Here is a 19,100-nt window from a genome sequence, read left to right as displayed (position 1 = left end):
GCAATAAAGAGTTATTGTATTGTATTGTATTGTATTGTAAAGAGAACGGACGCTGTCATGGCGGTTTGTGCTAGTGTCGTCCCGTGCGCTGAGCTTTGCCATTATTCCCTATTAGCGAGTCGTGGGCATACAGACCACATTATAGCTACATATTAGCGCCTCTCAAACAGAGGGTCGTAGGTTCAAACCCCGGCTCGCACCTCTGAGTTTTTCGAAATTCATGCTTTGCGGTGAAGGAAAACATCGTGAGGAAACCTGCACAAACCTGCGAAGCAATTCAATGGTGCGTGTGAAGTTCCCAATCCGCACTGGGCCCGCGTGGGAACTATGGCCCAAGCCCTCTTGTTCTGAGAGGAGGCCTGTGCCCAGCAGTGGGACGTATATAGGCTGGGATGATGATGATGATGATGAAAAATACAAATAGCTATATAATATACATAAGCTATCTATCTATCTATAGTCAATTTCAAATGTAACTCCGCACATGAATTTCGAATAACTCAGAGGTGCGAGCCGGGGTTTGAACCCACGACCCTCTGCTTGAGAGGCGATAGGTTTAGTTAGGTTTAGGGTTATAGGTTAGGTTTGTATTTTTACCTTATTAAAAATATTGACCCGGATAACTCACGTTTTAAATCGAGTTTAGCTCGTTATGTTTCGGGCTAAGCTCGATTTAAGACGTGAGTTATCCGGATCAATATATTTAATATGAGTGAGTCTCACGGTAGTTTCATGTTCAAATTTTTTACCTTATCCTTGTACTCTATAATGAGTTGAAACGGGTCCATTGGCGGCGGCGGCGGCACATTCTCCAATTTGGTGGCGCTCTTCCCCTTGGCGTCTTTGGGGGGCTCGGGCGGGGGCTTGGGGGCGCTCGCGGCTGTGGGGGACGGCGGGGGGGAGGGGGGAGGCAGCCCCACAGGCTCCCCGAGGCTGAGGGACAGGTCACACTTGTTGGACCAGAGGCAAATCTGAAAATAAATGGCGGTGATCAGCTCTCAAGTGTGTTTGTTGCTAGTGATGAAATGGATCCGAGACGTGGTACTTCACTATAGGCCCTAAAATAGGCTCAGTTGCTCAGCGAGCTATGGAGAGAGCTATGCTTGGGGCTTCTCTACCTATAGGGTAGAATCAGAAATGAGATACAAAGAAGAACGAGAGTCACTGACATAGCCAAGCGAATTAGCTTGTTGAAGTGGCAATGGGCAAGCCATATAGCACGGAGAACAGATGGTCGTTGGGGCCGAAGAGTCCTCGAATGGAGACCGCGGATCGGCAAGCGCAGCGTAGGACGTCCACCAACGAGATGGACGGATGACCTGGTTAAAGCCGCGGGTTCACGGTGGATGCTAGCCGCTTCCAACCGAAGCAACTGTAAATCTATGGGGGAGGCCTATGTCCAACAGTGGACGTCCTGCGGCTGAGATGATGATGATTTACTTCAGTATTACTAACCTTGAGTAGGGTGATAAAGTCAGCTTTCCTTTTGTCCTTGTCGCTCGCGTCCAACATGGTCACCACTTTCTCTGCGACCACGCACATCGCTTCTTCGCCGGTTTTAAAAGACTGCTCCTTCTGAGCATCGAACGCATCGAATTTACCGAGGGTTTTCCTGAAACCATAAAAAAATGACCAAAAAATCAAAACTTTTATTCTGTAAGTAGACCGCATAGGGCTCTCTTATATGTCACTTTTTTATACTACCAGCGCTTTTGGTAAGACCATCACTGAACTTCGCAGAAAGACTTTTTTTAACCGACGAAAAATACGGAGGAGTCCCTTGAATCAGTTTTCATATTAAGGGGCTGTTTCACCATCCATTGATTAGTGTTAACTGGCGGTTAGGTGTGATGCACGGCATCACATTTAACCGTCGGTTAACGCCAATCAATGGATTGTGAAACAGCCCCTAAATGTATAGAAACGTCGCGATCCAAAGCAGACAGGAGAGACAAGGCGAGGACGCCCTCGCCCCGTCCCACGTCTCTTCTGTGTGGCTTGCGCCAATGCATATCCAAATGTCACTCATTTTATACAATAATCTAAGAATAAAATTATAAGTCAGGAATAAACTGCGTTATAAAAATGGCTTTCCGTGTCCTAGTAGGTAGGGTTAAGGAACTGAAGGGTGGCTGCATGTTTGTTGTGATGCTGCTTAATTTGTTTTTTTTTCTCTTTCTCTCTTTTCGTTTGCATGTTATGAACCATTAAATTAAAAATACATTGTCGTTGATGGTAGGCTGGTACAAAATTGTTACATTGAAAATGTATTCATTTTGCTTGGCACTGTTTGTTTCGTTTTGTATTGTACATTTATATTTTTTAATAAGGTGATAATATTTGTTCTTGGCCCTCTGGGTTGTGGCAGAATATCAGTGTTTTGCTCCTATGAGCAATGTTGACCACTGAGCCATGGCCCTTTTGCACTACTGCAGCGCACACAAACAATTGAAAATTGTTTACTTTTAAGTTAGGACTGTTCTTTTTTTTCTAATTTATGTAGTTTTGATTGTGTGTGTTTGCAGTAACAAATAAACGTTTTATCTATCTATCTATCTATCTAGTAGGCGGGGCTTAAAAGCGTGTTCTACGCGTCATTTGACTGACATCTGACATCACGCGAGCCAACCAATCCCTGCTTTCTTTCTGAATTTTAACCAATCAACAAGCACATCTATTTGCAACCTTGAAAATTATTCGTATTTGAACCATAAGTCGCAGGTGGTAGGACCTTGTGAAGGTCCGCCCGGATTGCTACCACCATTTTGCTCTGCTAATCCTGCCGTGAAGCAGCAGTGCTTGCACAGTGTTGTGTTTCGGCGTGAGTAAGACAGCCGGTGAAATTACTGGCACTTGAGGTATCCCATCTTAGGCCTCTAGGTTGGCAGCGCATCTGCAATACCCCTGATGTTTATGGGCGGTGGTGATCTCTTACCACCTGACTTCGTTTGCCATCCAGTCGAATAAAAAAAAAGTCGTTTTGGTTTAAGGTATGGCCACTTTTTGTCTGGAATTTGTTCTGAGTTCCTGACTTATTATTTATTTGGTAGACAATAATTGATGCTTCGGGTGCGGTCGTATTCTGATTGAGATGCACTATCTTGTATACTCACGTCTGGTCGCATGCATCCTGTATCCGACGGTAAACGTAGCACTCAGAGAACACCCAGGTATTGGTGAAGTAGTGGGGGGTGTCGCAAGCCTCGATCCACTCGTTCCACTTCGCCGCGTCATCGGTCTTCCCTTTGAGGGGACTGTACTTTTTGTTGGTCACCAAATCGTTCTTCAGTTTGGTAACTTGCTGTATGAAGTTTCTTGTGTCTTCATCGGACTGGAATAGGGAATAAAATATAGAACAGATTTTATCGTGAGTAACTTAGTGCGACAAAACTGGAAAATAAAACGAATGACGTTAAAAAATACAAACAAAAATCGGCACAAGAAAAACAAATAAGTAAAAAAAAAACAATAATAAATAATTAACTTTTTACTGCCATGCTAGTAACATATTCCCAAAAAAAGAGAAAAAATAATAGTGCGTTTTCAAAAAAGTATCCTTTCGTTTTTTTTTAAATTTTGGAAAAAATCTAATTTTTTTATGAAAAAATTGGGTCATTTTTTTAAACGATCGGAATCGATTGTGCTCTTGATTTTGAGTAGGAAAAACCATATTTTATCGACAATTTAAAAAAAAAGAAAGGGTACACTTTATTTCGAAAACGCCCTGCTACTCTTGGCATAGAAAGAAAGAAATAAAGAAAATAATTTATTTATAACAGCAGTGACACATAGGTACCCGACTCAGCATAATAATATGCTGAAGATAAAATCCAGTGCTGGTTTTCGGCCCGGTCCATAAGACAACCATACAAATCCTAAATTAAAAAGTAAAAAAAGAAAGTAAAGATTGTGGTGAAAGAAGCTAAAAAGGGCCAAAGCGTATTGACACGGCAAGCCGCAGCAATGACACTAAAACTTTTAACCTGTCATCTCCCAGAGGCACAAATTTGTGCCCAAATTCCTTTGATCCTGTTATCCTGGGAGATGACAGATTAATTTACTAAGAATCAGAATGGCGGGTGTACCTTTACTAAAATAAAAAATATAACTATACTAAAAAAAATACTCAAAATGTACTAGGTAGGTATTCTGAAAATACCTGAAATTGTTTTATGGATTATTTTTTTTCGATATTTTGAAGTTTTTTTTTTTTTTTTTAGCTTATTTCAATTTATTAAGCAGTAAATAAACATGATTTTTGCCTTAAAACATGAGGGTTAAAAAAGTAAAAATCAAACTCGCGAAAAAACTAGTTTTAATTTCATAATATAGTAGACTTTTGTGCTTCTAATTGAAAGCTACATAAATGTTTTTTAATCATCCAAAAATATGAATATTAAATATTGAATTCTACTTTAATGAATATAAGTAATACAAATATAAATACTAACCGCTTTATGCTTTGATTTGATTTTGCTCCCTTCCCTTGAAACATAATCTATTACTTTGGTTAAAATTACAGGCAGTCGTTCCTTCAATGAATAAAACGCAAAACTCCTGAAACAAAAAAATGTTTGACAAAAAATGTACAGCACATAAGAAAATTAATAATACAATATAAATAAAAAAATAAAAAGATACAAAAAGTAGCCGCCCGAACAGGGACTTGAACCCTGGACCCTTGGATTAAAAGTCCAATGCTCTACCGACTGAGCTATCCGGGCTCTGACAAGGTTGACGAAATTACCGATTGCATTGCGTAAGCGTCTCGGACTGGCATGAGTCATGAATGTCGTCGTGTGAAAATCTTGATAAGCAACAGTGTACTTTATGTTTATGACAATAAAGTTAGAGTTTGAATGTCAATTGTTTAATAATTAAACAATAATTAGAAAAATAACTTTAAATGATTACTGAAACAGTAATGATAAATAAATTAATAAAAATTGATTTTAACCTTTATTTCCAACTAACTATTGTCCCAGTTTTTTTTTGCGGTAAAATACATTATATTGCATATCTTGCATTACGTAAGTATCCAAACCTATAATAATATGAGTATAAAGTAAGTACAATTAGACATTTAAGTAAAATTAATAATGCAATGTTTGCATAGATAGACACAATTCTAGTACAGTCTATTTGCAGCTAATTAAACACAAAATGACATGTGTATGCTATCAGGAATTATCTTTTCTACAAAACATATCTGGAATACATTTAATATGACAACATTAAGGGGCTTTTTCACCACCCATTGATTAATTTTATTTGACGGATAAAAGTGATGCCGTCTCTGTCTATTCGAACAAAACAAACAGAGACGGCATCACATTTATTTATTATCTGTCAAATAAATTTAATCAATGGATGGAGCAGGTGGTTAGACTAATATTATTTAATGCATAAGTAACTGTCTGTCTGTTACTTCTTTATACTTGCCAACTTAGATGAAATTTGGTATGTTATACATGGTATGTAAATGTTTGAGATCAAGGTTATAGAACCAAATCTATAGGGGTGCTTTGCTATGACTGGTCTTACAATGTGACTCGTCGCACCATCTTGTTGAAACCATACTGTACTTATGTAGGAGGGGGAAAGCAATCACCACCGCCTATAAACACTCTTAACATCAGAATCATCTCAGCCAAGCCTGATTTTAATTAAAAATTTATCCAGTGATATAAGGGCCAATCAACTTTTTTACCAACACTAATCTGTCTGCGACATTTTTCAAACAATAACAGGTTTTTGTAAGTAAACATGTTTTTCTGTAATTTAATAGATGGTGTACATGAAAACATGCCATCCTACATAAGTTCAACCTATTAAACCGTGAAATATCTTGTTGGAAGTACGATTTTAGTAACCCCAGAGACAATTTTGGTAATGCAGGAGACACCCAAAGTCTTGGTAAAATAGTTGATTGGCCCATAAGTGGCCTGACTAGTTACTTCCATATCAATAAATTTATTGTATCAGAGCTTGTCTTAACCTCCTAATGCCCAAGTCAAATTTTTGATATGTGAACATCAAACTTTATGTCATTTATGATAGTTTGAAGTTCAAATTACAATAAGTCCTTTATAAAGGACTCTGGGTGTTAGGAGGTTAACTAAAATAATGCATCCCTCAACTAAAACAGTTGGTTATGACTAGGTAGTTAGATAGCAAATCCTACAATAACTGCCAGTATAATGGGGAACTAAATGAGCAATAACAAACATTTGTGTGTATGCCACCTGTGTTTGAAATTTGCTCATGTGCGTAAATACATTGGTAGGGTGCGTCATTTCTAATTAAGACCACTATCCAAACATGATCAAATCAATAACAACCATAAAAAAAATTGTGATTGGGGAAAGTGCAAGTAAATAAAATACTGGCAATAAAACCATTTTAAAATGCTTTTAGATTTATAATTTTGTTGAAGCAGAATCCAATCAGAAATTTTGACAGATGTGAAATAAAAAAAAACAAACCAAATGCCGTCACAATTAAAAAAAAGACTTACTTTTTAAAAGTCCCCTGTAGTTGCAAGTTTATGGGTGTAGTTGTATCCAAAAACGGTTCTGGTTTCTCTACCTTTATGAATGGACCCCCATATATAAACTCAGGTTTCTGACAATTTTCATAGTACTCGTCTACATTTTCCTGAACGATTCTGGACGCTATGCTAGTACGTGATGACCTTACTGAGGTCTGAGATAATGCAGGAGGGGTTTTTGGTATACTCGTTTGACTTTTCTTCGTATCGGCAGGATCGCTCTTGATCGACGTTTGACTTCTGGGTGGAGTAGTCATTTTTATTGTAATTTAACACATTTAAATCATGCCATAACCAAGTAGATGTGTTGCTGTTGAATTTTGTTTTGTTTTGTGAATGTGGAAGTTTGAATAGACTAGAACTGCGCCGATTTTGTATGAAGAAACATTTTGATTTGTTATTGACATTGACAGTTGTGACATTGCCGTGACATTTGCAGAGCGAAGTGTTTAAAAAGAGAGCTACACTGAAAAGTTTGAGAGCTGGTTATAAAGTAGGTATTCTACATATTTTTGAGTGGTTCGAATAGGTAGAAACTGAATCACGTACCAGCAGGACTACGAAACTCGAAGTTTGTGTCGTGCGGTCCCTCTCGCTCTCGTATTAAACAGTGGAAGTGTCAGAGAGACCGCACGACACGAACTTCGAGTTTCGTAGTAGCCTAGCAGGTGGAACCTTTATTTACTAATGTCATGTTGACATCCCATACACTTGCCAATGAAATCATAGCGAAATTGCTTATGAAAAGGTTCCACCCAGCAGGAAACTCGAAGTTCGTGTCGTGCGGTCCCTCTGACACTTATACTGTTTAATACGAGAGCGAGAGGGACGGTACGATACGAACTTCGAGTTTCGTAGTAGCCCTGCAGTACGATTTCGTCGCATTCGGTGTCGAGACACTCAGTTCGTGGGGCAAGGGCGAACGAGGGCTCCACGGAGCTCTAAGCAAGCGTCTGAGAGGCAACAGCAGTATATAAAAAGTACTCTGTGGGCAACAGGTGACCCTCGCACAGTCTCTATAGCAATTCAACGTGGGAATGCTGCCTGCGTGATGAGCACCCTACCTAAGGGTCCAAATTTAGATAGTAATTTTTAGTTTAGCTATTTTTAGTTAGTTTTAGTTATGTTAACTTTATACTTATACCTACTTTTATTGTTAAACAAATAAATATACCCCATACCCTGGTAATATTGTACGTCCGAAATGGGCAAACTGTTGATACTACATATTTAATGTTTGACAGTGATCTTATTTACACAGTTTTTTGACAATAAATAATATCTAAGTGATTCAGTTTTCTTGGTTGGATTCGCGCTGTCATCGTTCATCCACCATTACTCTCATATTTCGTTTTCTAGAATTTTTTACCGTACAACGGCAAAAACTACTAGACACTGGCAAAATTGTCCTCCGATGGACAGAGCCATATTTTTTTAAAGAAACAACAACAGTTTTCTTGACTATATATTTTTGCAAGAAAAAGGCAGAAAACACTAGTGTTAACAGGCGGCGCCACTTTCTATACAAAATAAGTCTCATATTCAACCACGACGCGTTTTTCACCTGCTGCTTAAATATTAGGCTGCGTTCCACCAGAGATGTGCTAGAAATGTGTCATGACATAAACCAATAGTAGAAACGGTACGATACGAACTTCGAATTTCGTAATGCTGTGAGCGAGGATAGGCACAGAATAAGTAATTAGCACAAGTAGATAGGTAAATGAAGCGTTTCTATAGGTTCATATCAAACACATTCCTCGTACATCTGTAGTGGAAACACAGCCTTACTGCCGTTCAAAATAGTACTTACATCCCAAAGATACCACACATATCCACATTTCTCGGTGTAACTATGTTCATCACCGGCAAATTTTCAGTGTCTACAGGCCAATCATAGGCCGCCATTTTTACCACTTTTCACTAAATAATAAAAAAAAGAAAAACTAGTTTTTAATCAACAGTTTGTACGTCTAGTTATACCGATAGAAATAAACGTATGAAACGTTTTAGCTGCCGACTAAAAATAGTTTGTTTGGCCTCATTCCCGACTTCCGATTTGTAACTGGTCAATTTAGTTTGGGATTTTGATTTATTTTGTATGAAATAATGCCAAGACTGGCTATTAGCTATAATTTTGCCGTGCTTTAATTTGCCACAGGAATTCAAGGCAGTCTTAATCATATTGGGGTTTGGGGTGCGAAAAAATGCTAGCAAAAAGTATATCATAATTTCATAATAACATAAAATCGTAGAGGATTTTATTAACACCATGTATATAGGTAATAGGTAGGTACAGGTACAGACAAAGAACTGAATAGCATATCGTGGTGGAACCTTTAATGTCATTTTGACAATCCGTACATTTGCTAAAGAAATCATAGTGGAATCGATTATGAAAAGGTTCCACCTTATATAGTTGAAGAAATTGAGTCGCGTACCAAGGAAGCTTTTCGCTGCAGATGCCATTTTACCTACTTATACCTGGGTATTATTTGCCAAGGAAACAATTGTGAATAGGTTCCACCCGTACGTGATTCAGGCCCTATACTTACGAAGTGCAAAACTCGAACTTCGTATGTTGCCGTCCCGCTAACGCTTATGGCACGCGAGTGAAAGGGACGGTGTTAAGATTTTTACCTCATAGTACAACCTAACAAATAAAAATCATACAGTCAAGGGTTAGTTCAAAATAATAAAAATGTTAGCTTTTAATAAATATATTTAAAAAAAATCATGAAGTGTAATACAAATAAGCAGGTATATTTTGTACACAATGTACTCAAAAAAATGTTAGTCCAAAACTTTCTATACCAAAGGAGAACGGTTATTAATTACATAAAATATGAAAGCGCGATAGAAAATACATTACAAGCTGTTATGTTGCTCATAGTTATGAAATGTACCACTAACAAAGAGGCCAGTAGCATTACATTATATTTAATTTACCAGGCCGCATATTTAGCATCAGCAAGGACTTAATCGATCTACGCCACTGTACATAGACCCATCGATCGATACAGCCAAAGTTACAAAATTATGTGTCCGAGGCATGCAGTGGTGGCCGTTAATACGGTATACACAAAAAGGTACCGTGGGGGAGAAAGCGACGCGCGGGGCGGGCGCGACTGTCACATGTGTAGAAATTAACCGTCAGCGGTACAATTGCGTGTCACGGAATGCATACATATTACTGAAGACTGAATTAAAGTCGAGTACAATCGATGCCCTAACATAAATATTCACTTTTCCACACAACTACATAGTATATTAAGTTTGGGAATCGACCATACACATTTTTGCAACTTTGTAATCGATTGATTGGATCAAATGAATCGTATGTAATTCACTATGAACTTTTTTACAAAAAACAATGCATTGACAAGGGAATTCTCGGCCTCAGGAGTCAAATGGTTCAATACAATATAAGGCTACTGGGAAGTCTTAAGTGTCATGAAAATGGTCACCAAATTAAAAAAAAAAATGCCACAAAATTAGTTCCAATTTCTCGTCACCTTGAGTGATGTTTAAGAATATACCACACAATATTATATTATATTAGTTAGTAACTAAACATTTAAGTCAAAGTTAAAACATGCTTAAATAATTAATATTACAATAATTAAAATGAATTCACCACAAGCTCCCAATAAAATTGTTAAACAAAAAATAATTCTGAAAAATAATTAGAAGTATCTATAAATCAACCTTAAAACTAACAATTCCAAATTATTTGAATCATTTCATAGTCCAAAAGTTTAGTTTAATTTCATTAGATATTTCTACACAGATGTGAATTGTGAACATTATTTTCATTTTTACAGGCGTCTATGGCTGCGTTTCTTATAGAGAGGTGCGAGCAATGCGTTTGTCATGAACCAATCAATACGCTTCATTTACCTCGCACTCCTCGCAGAGCACAGCTCTAGTGAGGGTTGCCAACTAAGTATTATACTGTTTTTCAGTATGTAAAATACTGTTTTCAGCATCAACATTGCCCATCAGTAAGCACACGCTAGGTAAGTCAGTACAGCATAGTAACAATAGTGGTGGATCCGAACGAATTTGCCATTGTAAATTTAATAAAAATTTAGTTTCTTATTTATCTTAATTTTAGTTTTGATTCTGATGAGGTCTATGACTCCATAGACTATGAGGCTTTTAAAAATGAAACTAAATTGATGTTGTGCGAGAAGCACCCAAAAATTCGTCTTTAAAACATGCAAAGTAGAAAATACTGTTTATTTCCCTTCTCAGACGTAAATATACTTTATTTCTTGTAAAAAAAGTTGGCAACCCTAGCTCTAGTGGAAACAGCTGAGTGGAGCGTGGATAGGCAGATGAAGCGTTTCTATTGGTCCATGAAAAACACATTCCTCACACATCTCAAGTGGAAACGCAGCCTAACACTTAGTGAATTTAATTTTTTGCCCACTCTACCAACATGTTGGCCCAACATCGGCCAACTGGATGGTGAGTCGTAAGACTGCAGCGTTAAACGGTCGTCGATACTGACGCCATCTAGCGATATTTCGTCGAGAAACCCTAATGAGGGTTTTCACGGAAGCGAAATATCTATAGATGGCGTTACTATCGTGAGGTCCGTTTGACGTTTGCTCGTGATTGGTTAAATAACTAAATGAGCCAATCGCAAGCAAACGTCAAACGGACTAACGCCATCTAGCGATATTTCACCTCTGTGAAAACCTTCAGTAGGCGATTTTAATTAGTCATCATCAACCAATAAAACACGAGTTTTTTGTGTTCAATTAATTGAAATAAATATACATGCAAGTTTAAAAACAAATATCATTAGGATTTTTTTTACATATGAAATTTCTGTCAAAACATGTTATTATTTAGAAAATTTTCCAAACCAATAATAATTAATTGTTATTATTAAAATTAACAACATTCTCAAATCAAGTTTTAAATGGAGACTAAATATCATTAAACTATTATGCTAGTATAGGCGGTTTTGTTTCTCTCGTTTTAAAACTAATAGTAATCATTATAAATTGTAAATTAATGGCATTGGCAGATGAATTAAAAATAGTTAATTCTATAGTTGTACGGTATTATCAGTTTGTTAAAATTAACCCATGTTTGTCAATATATTTATAATCTAATCTATAATAGCTTATCAATTACAATAAAGTAAAAAGTTATAACTTACTACTAAATCAAGGCACAGTGTAACTATCATAAGTCAACAGATAGAACCACCTAGTGTTGTGAAAAACGCTCATTTCGAGGCTTAAAGACTCGAACCCTAAAGACTCTCGAGGCTTAACGACTCAAAGGCCGCAAAGACGGTTTCTTGCATCCATAGGCATAAAATAAGCCAATTGAATTGTCAAATATAGTCGAGTCTTTAAGACTCTGGAGTCTTAAGGGCTCGAGTCTTTAAGCCTCGAAAATGAGCGTTATCCACAACTCTAGAACCACCAAGTGCGAGTTTTACACTGCAAGTGAATAGGTACTTTAAATGCTGATCTCCAAGTCATTATATAAATTGCATACAGCTGTCAAGTGATAAAACGATGTAAAAAATCAATAAAAAGCTAGGTAAATCTGTAAAATGCACGATTTTTATGAATTGTCAATAAAAATATCGAAACCTCCGATAGATAGAGTTGGTCAGTCATAATTTTTATGCATGATTTTTGTTATTTAAAGATGGTAGATAAGCATGATAAACTTGTGTTAAGTCAAAAATAAAAGATATGAATAAAATAAAAAAGAGATCGCGTTTATATTGAGCATATTTCGACTACCAAAAATCGCAGTTGTCAGCTAACTTTTTGACAAATATTAAGAATGTTTAACAAACTTTTTGTGGGCAAACTTAACTTAACAAGTCATCCAAAGCTAAAAAAGTTTCCTGGCAACTGTAAGCATAGCATAGTAGTCAGACTTAAAATAAACAAAAAAAAAATACAACATTGTTCCCATATTCAAGACTTTACGTAAAAACGTAACATGTCTTAACTAAACTAAGTGACAAGCCGCCAAATAAAAGTAGTGATTTAGCTTTATAGTGAAAGAAAAAGTACAATTTAATCAGTACCCCACCGATTATTCGTCGGTTTAGTTGTTGAATTAAGGTATCGGTTTCGGCAGAAGATTTGCAGATGCTGAAACTAAGTCTGGACTTCCGTCGGGTGTTTGGAAGTAATTTATCGCAAGTTTAAAAAATATGCACTGGAAAAGCCAAGAAAGTGTCGGTTTCGGCCGAAACTGACATTCGAATCGAAATTCAGTTTCATGGCACTTTATTTAAAACTCACAATGTGGGTGATAAGGAAATTACTTTAAGAAATCAATCATCAAATAAATTATACCTAACAAAATTGTACCTTATCTTCCACAGGAACAACAAACGAGTACAACCATGTTAGTATTACATGTCCTAAGGCCGTATTGCCTAAAGATTCTGACGCTCGCGATCGCAATCAAATGACAGTTTTTGTATGCGAAATCTGTCATTTGATTGCGATCGCGACGGTCAGACACATTAGGCAATACGGCCTCTGTTTTGCCCAAGCAGATACACTAATTACAAAGTTAAATACCCAGTTTAGACCTGCAAGTTAAATAATGCAAGTTGCTTTAGGCTCGCTACACATAAGCGGGCGTAAGCGACTTTAAAGAGTTTAAGGCTGCGTTACCACCAGAGATGTGCAAGGAATATGTTTTTCGTGAACCAATAGAAACTCTTAATTTACCTATCTTCGCTCAGCACAGCTCTAGTAGAAACAGCTGAGCGCAGCGAGGATGGGTAAATTAAGCTATGCTATTGGTTCATGAAAAACACATTCCGCACATCATATCCTTGCACATCTCTAGTGGAAACAGCCTAAACGAGCGGGACAGCAATGTTACGCAACTTACATATTTCTTGCAAGTCTGGACCTTAGATGTAGTTACCCCATGGGTTAGTACCGCCTTCTACCATTGCTCTTGATGCGAGTGTTTTTAAGCGTGATAGTAGTAGACTTGAGAGGCATACCGTTGTTGCTGCTGCGAAGAACTGGGCAGTATGTGCTGTAATAGAAAATAAATTACATATTAGAACTATGTGCTGCCCGCGACCATTTGTCACGTGGGAATTATGCAATTTTCCGGGTTAAAAACTATCCTATGTCCTTCCTCGGGGTTTAACCTTTTCGCCGCCACGTCAAATACAAAAGACATCACCCATACGCCAGGCTTCTATATTGCAATGCCCGCCCCTCTTGCTCTACTCCAGAGCCGGCGTTGTAGGCCTCTAGCTTCTCTATGAAGTTCGGCAAATAATAATATTATTATATAGCTGCCGCTAATATTATTTAATATGAGAGTGAGGGACGGTACGATACGAACTTCGATGTCCGAATTTTGTAGTATATTAAGTAATTTTGGAGGGGTCTAAAGGGTAATCCGCTGCTTTCGTCCGCGATCGGGTCGCGTTAACCGCTGCTTAGTATTAATATACTCGCGCGGCGCGATGCGATCGCTTGCATCTTTGTGATTAAGTATTTATGTGAAATATATATAATTGGTTATTATTCTTTACTCCTGTGTCTGTCACAGCAAATTGGGTTATATTAAATACGTTAAAACTTTGCAATTTATCCAGGGTAATAAGTTTCTTCGTTCTTTCGAGGGTCCCAGACTTGCTATTGTTACATACCAAACTCCATCTAAATCGGTTCAGCAGTTTAAGCGTGACTAAAGACAGGCAGTTACAGTAGCATTTATAATATTAGTAATGAAATAATGTAGCACAAATGCACAATGTTTTAGACTATCGCGGTCATTAGTAATTTTATGATTTAAATTCAGGGTTCGCATTTAAATCATAAAATTTGAAATGATGTAATTTTTCTTACAATAACTGATTACGAAACATAATAGTAATTATAAGAAATACGTACATGGTGTGAGCATGGTCCCCCGAAACGCCGCAAGTAGAGCAAACATGGGACCGCAGAATGGGGCATGTCACTATATTCTTATTACCCCTCTTCTCCTTCACCGTATGGGTCATATACACCAATGGGGTCTCTCCATTCTTGCGGCAAAAAGTACACATCTTCTGCACCCCATCTTGGAATTTAGATGTAATCGCCCCTGAATTTCTAGGTGAACTTGCCCCAAAGTTAGGTGAGGTGGCCCCATAGTTAAAAGGAGTTGTGTACCTTGGTGGGGTAAACATACCGAAGTTTGAAGTGGGGGAGCTTTGGGAGATGGTAGGGGTGGGTGACAGGTTGGAGTATATTGATGGGGTTTTGACGGGTGTTCTTAAGTCTAACCCTCGGTTTTCCCCAGGGAAGAGTTCATAGAAGACATTTTTGTCAGTGCTCTTAGATTCAATTGATATGTTTGGGGTTTGAATCTCAGGATTATTCCAATGCGTTATAGGGGACATGCAACCAAATCTTTGTTCAAAATGGGATTCCGGAGATCGCTCAAGTGGTCTTTGCTCGGAAGAACCCAAAATCTTTCTGCCAACTATAGGTCTCCTGACTGTAAAAGGTGCTTCGTTTACAGACCTAGGGGTTTCTGGTGGTTTGTATTCTGATCGGTGTAGACGAAGCTGGTTGTAGGAAAGTTCTGGGAATGTTTCTGGGGAGTAGGAATCGGTTGAGCTTGATGAATAGTTTGGTGTTGGCTGGCTGTATGATGACTGGAAACTAGCGGTGCTTGGTGTGTGGATATCTAGAAAAAAAAACATAAGCATAAATAAAATGTGTGTTATATAATTGAAGTGAGAAAACTTTTTCCATGTCAGTCTTTATAACATTGACATAAGATTGATTTTTACTTGACCAGGGAAAAACCTTTTTTCACTACATGTATCTTACTTTATGGTACCCATAGACACTTGCTACACCAGACGATTGTAAATGCATTTTTAGGCTGTAGCTCTTAAACGGTTGAATTGAACCGATTTGAATGCAGTTTTTTTATTTGAAAGTAGGGTTTCTAGCAATGGTTCTTAGATATGTTTTATCAAAACCGGTTCAGCCGTTTTTGAGATATTGAACTCTGAAGTGACAATGTCACAGTGTCAAGTGACAGTGTGTGGTTTTCCTACTTGTTGTTGGTTACGTTATTTTTAATAAAAGCGTTTTTTTTGCTGACTGTACTTGTATTTTCACCCAGACTACATTTGCATACCAAATTTCAAGTCTGCCATTCACCGTGTTCCGCCCTGTGGAGATGATCCTGGCCGGACTACCAAGATGTCACTACCAGATTATTGTATTGTCACGCAATTTACATAAGTACCTATACCAACCAAATTTGAAGTCAATCCAACTACTGGAAGTTGGTTGAATTTTACTTGCAAGATTTGATTACAGACGAGACAGACAGACAGACAGACAATGGGACAGGTGAAACTAAATAAAAGCTTGTAAAAAAAATCAAACAACAGTCTTTAATAAAGAGTCATTGTATTGTCCTGTATTATAACAGTTTTTTTCTACCTGAGGCGGTATTGATGCTTGTGATCCCAATCAAATTACAGATTTCTCATACAAAAACTGACATTTGACGACCAGATGGCCTAGTGGTTAGAGAACCTGACTACAAAGCTTGAGGTCTCGGGTTCGATTCCCGTGTCGGGGCAGGTATTTGTATGAAAAATATGAATGTTTGTTCTCGGGTCTTGGGTGTTTAATATGTATCTATTTATATAATTATATTTATCCATTGCTTAGTACCCATAACACAAGCTTGGTGTGAATTGTCCCATGATATTTATTATTTATTTATTATTTGATTGCGATTGTGAGCATCAGAAACATTAGGCAATACAGCCTCGGGGCCCGATTGCATAACAAAGTTACAGATCTACAATTTGTTTTGTTGACAAAGCCTGTGTTATTTAATAGATTGAAAATACTTTAATTCTGGATTTAGCCACAAGTCTCTTCGAAAACAACACTTAAAAATCTAAAAAGGTATAATTCCAATAATTGAATAGGCACTATACCGTTAAGCGATTCAAACACAATCCGGGAGTAACGTCAAGATGTCTCATAAAAAATGTATCTCAAAAATTCGTCAAAACTGAGTATTAAGCAAGGACCATATATGGTTCTTGGTATTAAGTAATGAACTTTTAGGCAGATTTATATGGCGCGTGGTATAGCCCACTAATGAACACGGGTGTTTAAAAAAAAGTGTACCTTTTCTTTTTTTTTGTTTTGAAGTTTTGAAAAAAATTATTGGTTTTTCCTACTCAGAATCAAGACAAGAGCACAATCGATTCTGATTGTTTAAAAAAATGACCCCATTTTTTCATACACAATTTTATGAGTCAGTTGTCACTGCCATACTGAGTGTATGAAAAAAATGACGCAAAACTGTCATTTTTAAACCTGTCCTCTCCCAGAGGCACAAATTTGTGCCAAAATCCTTCGATCCTGTTATCCTGGGAGATGACAGATTAAGTGCTCTTGATTCTGAGTAGGAAAAACTATATTTTTTCCAAAATTTCAAAAAAAAGGAAGTAATGAATATAATTGCCACAGGATAGAAAGTTAAGCCAAAAGGACAAATCCAAGGGTGCTGAATAAAAAAATCTCTATACTATAAAAGGAGTGGCAGAGGAAAGTAGAGGCTTTTGCCCAGCAGTGGGACATATCACAAGCTATATGTATAAAAACAACTTAAAATTGTCAATAACAAAGGAAAGAGAAACAAAACTGGTGGAAATGTGAAGGTCTCAGTAAAAAGTATCAGTGATTGACAAGAGCGCGATTAAATTGGTATCTCTGGGTGCGGTAGTTAGTCAGGAAGAGCAAAAACCGCAACAGTCACACAACATTCGTATTCTTTCTAGTTGACTTATGTAGTAAACCATATTGGATAGTAAATATTGTAGTTAATGAATACAAACTGAAGCAGACGATTTTAAACACGCGATGGTACTCCAGCTAGATTAAAAAAATATAAAAAGTCTGTACGCTAAGCGAAGTCCTGCGGCGAAATTCATCTAATGTTATGTAAATTAATACATACAAAATAGTAGGTACTATGATTTAGTAAACCATCAAACGGCTAACAAGTATTTGTCATAGATCCGTACCTATGCAAATTACGTGAATCGAAAGCAGGTAAACATCCCGAATGAAAGTAAAAAATGGGTTCTTCATGTTAGTTATGCGAAACAAGCTATTGGCTTGCTTGCTGTAAAGCCGCATCTACTTTCAGTTTCAGACAAAGCTTGTCGCTATGCTACGATCTAATTTCACAACAAGAATAATGAAACCACTCACTTGTTTCAGACGAATTCAGGAATAGTCTGTTCAACTCCATCATATAATCCACCATGCTTTTAGATGGCTGCATCTTGCTGAAAAAATCACATCCTCGTTTTAAAACACACCACACGCACCCATTATACGATTAAATTAATTATTTAAGTGTTAAACAAGCGAAATAATAAGTAAATTCCTTGCAATGCTGTTTGTAATCTAAATCTACTTCACAAATTCTACGAAAACTTTTGATTTGACGGAAAGACAGGAGGAAATAACTGAGTCAATTCAGTTTCTGATTTAATTATTTGTAATATAAATAAGAATTATTTACATAATCCGAATAGCAAATAATATCAAAAGATTTATTTTGGAAAAAGAGATTTTGTTAAAGTTGTTTTTTAACTTCAAGTGAAAGAGTTGGTTGGTTCGCGGTAAATTCAAAACCTTTGCCTTTGCATTTATTTCTAGCAGTTACAAAAATAAAATTTATTATATATAGGCTATACTTATTCAATAAGTTTTAAATAAAACAGAGTACGTCGAAAAAAAAGTTAATTCAGTACACATTTTAAACATCATGGAAAAGAAGTTACAGTAGAATAAGATTCTCAAAAAACACAATGTTTAACTATCTTACCAAAAATATTCTTGTTTATTCCATAAAATCACAACAGACACGAATTTGTTTGTAAATACGTAGCCCAGTTGTTCAATCACAACCGTACTCCACGAGCATTCACTATTAAATGAAATAGAATATTGGAAACTCTGCCTCTCTCAAAGAAAATGCCGACACTTGCGGCGTGTTTCAAAGAGTGCCGACAATATTTCGGCACGTGCAGAAACGACCAATAGCTTTTGAGCTCTCGTCTAGCAAGAAATACTTCCTAATGAAAGGTCAGACCGTGTGGACAATTGCTAGTAAAACTACTCCGCAACAGATGGCGTTTTATGCATGTCTCAGGAACAAAATACTAAGTAAATCAGTTGTTTTTAATTTTTATAAACGAAAACTGTGTATAGTGTTTAATTGCAATATTTCAGGATAAATACAAATTAAACTATTGTGTCACTGGTCAGGTCATAAGTTTGTTGATGTGAAAACAAAACATGTTCAAAACTTCCCTATTTGCTCAAAGATGGCGCTGTAAGTTCAAAGAAAAGCCTTACGACTTTCATTAATTATTCTTTGCAAAGCATGTTCTAACTGTACCTACAGGGGGGCTACTACGAAATTCGAAAATCGAAGTGCGTATCTTACCGTCCCTCTCAGTTTCGTGTTAAATACGGGA

The 19,100-nt window shown here is 37.1% G+C and overlaps 2 protein-coding genes and 1 non-coding gene across 7 annotated transcripts in view; all 3 read right to left on the bottom strand.

The window, feature by feature from the left end:
* LOC141444258 (damage-control phosphatase ARMT1-like) overlaps positions 1-8,552 on the bottom strand; it is a 28,486-nt gene extending 19,934 nt beyond the window's left edge. Inside the window, exons 1-5 of one of the 4 annotated variants that reach the window (XM_074109749.1) lie at positions 8,364-8,552; positions 4,452-4,557; positions 3,114-3,331; positions 1,456-1,612; positions 750-971 (exon numbers count right to left, since the gene is read on the bottom strand). In XM_074109749.1, the coding sequence (XP_073965850.1) occupies positions 750-971; positions 1,456-1,612; positions 3,114-3,331; positions 4,452-4,557; positions 8,364-8,458 (798 nt within the window). In that variant the 5' untranslated portion in view covers positions 8,459-8,552. Of the gene's footprint in view, positions 1-749; positions 972-1,455; positions 1,613-3,113; positions 3,332-4,451; positions 4,558-6,517; positions 7,000-8,363 lie in introns of those variants that run through there. The other 3 variants (XM_074109747.1, XM_074109746.1, XM_074109748.1) reach the window with 3 other exon arrangements.
* On the bottom strand, positions 4,652-4,724 carry TRNAK-UUU (transfer RNA lysine (anticodon UUU)). The gene has a single exon. It is a non-coding gene; the product is annotated as a tRNA-Lys (tRNA).
* A 2,684-nt stretch (positions 8,553-11,236) lies between the features above and the next one.
* Positions 11,237-18,529, bottom strand: LOC141444260 (uncharacterized). 2 transcript variants are annotated; one of them, XM_074109751.1, is made up of 4 exons: positions 18,446-18,529; positions 17,824-17,900; positions 14,470-15,253; positions 11,237-13,597 (listed from the first exon to the last, which is right to left on the bottom strand). In XM_074109751.1, the coding sequence occupies exons 2-4, from the start codon at positions 17,894-17,896 to the stop codon at positions 13,489-13,491; spliced, it is 966 nt and encodes a 321-aa protein (XP_073965852.1). In that variant the 5' UTR covers positions 17,897-17,900; positions 18,446-18,529; the 3' UTR covers positions 11,237-13,488. The 2 variants fall into 2 exon arrangements, with proteins under 2 accessions (XP_073965852.1, XP_073965853.1); XM_074109752.1 differs by lacking the exon at positions 18,446-18,529 and having other exon boundaries at positions 17,824-18,032.
* Between the last annotated feature and the right edge of the window lie 571 nt (positions 18,530-19,100).

This window comes from Choristoneura fumiferana, chromosome 29 (assembly GCF_025370935.1).
Source record: "Choristoneura fumiferana chromosome 29, NRCan_CFum_1, whole genome shotgun sequence".
NCBI classification, from domain to species: domain Eukaryota; kingdom Metazoa; phylum Arthropoda; class Insecta; order Lepidoptera; family Tortricidae; genus Choristoneura; species Choristoneura fumiferana.
This window is presented reverse-complemented; position numbering and strand designations above follow the sequence as displayed.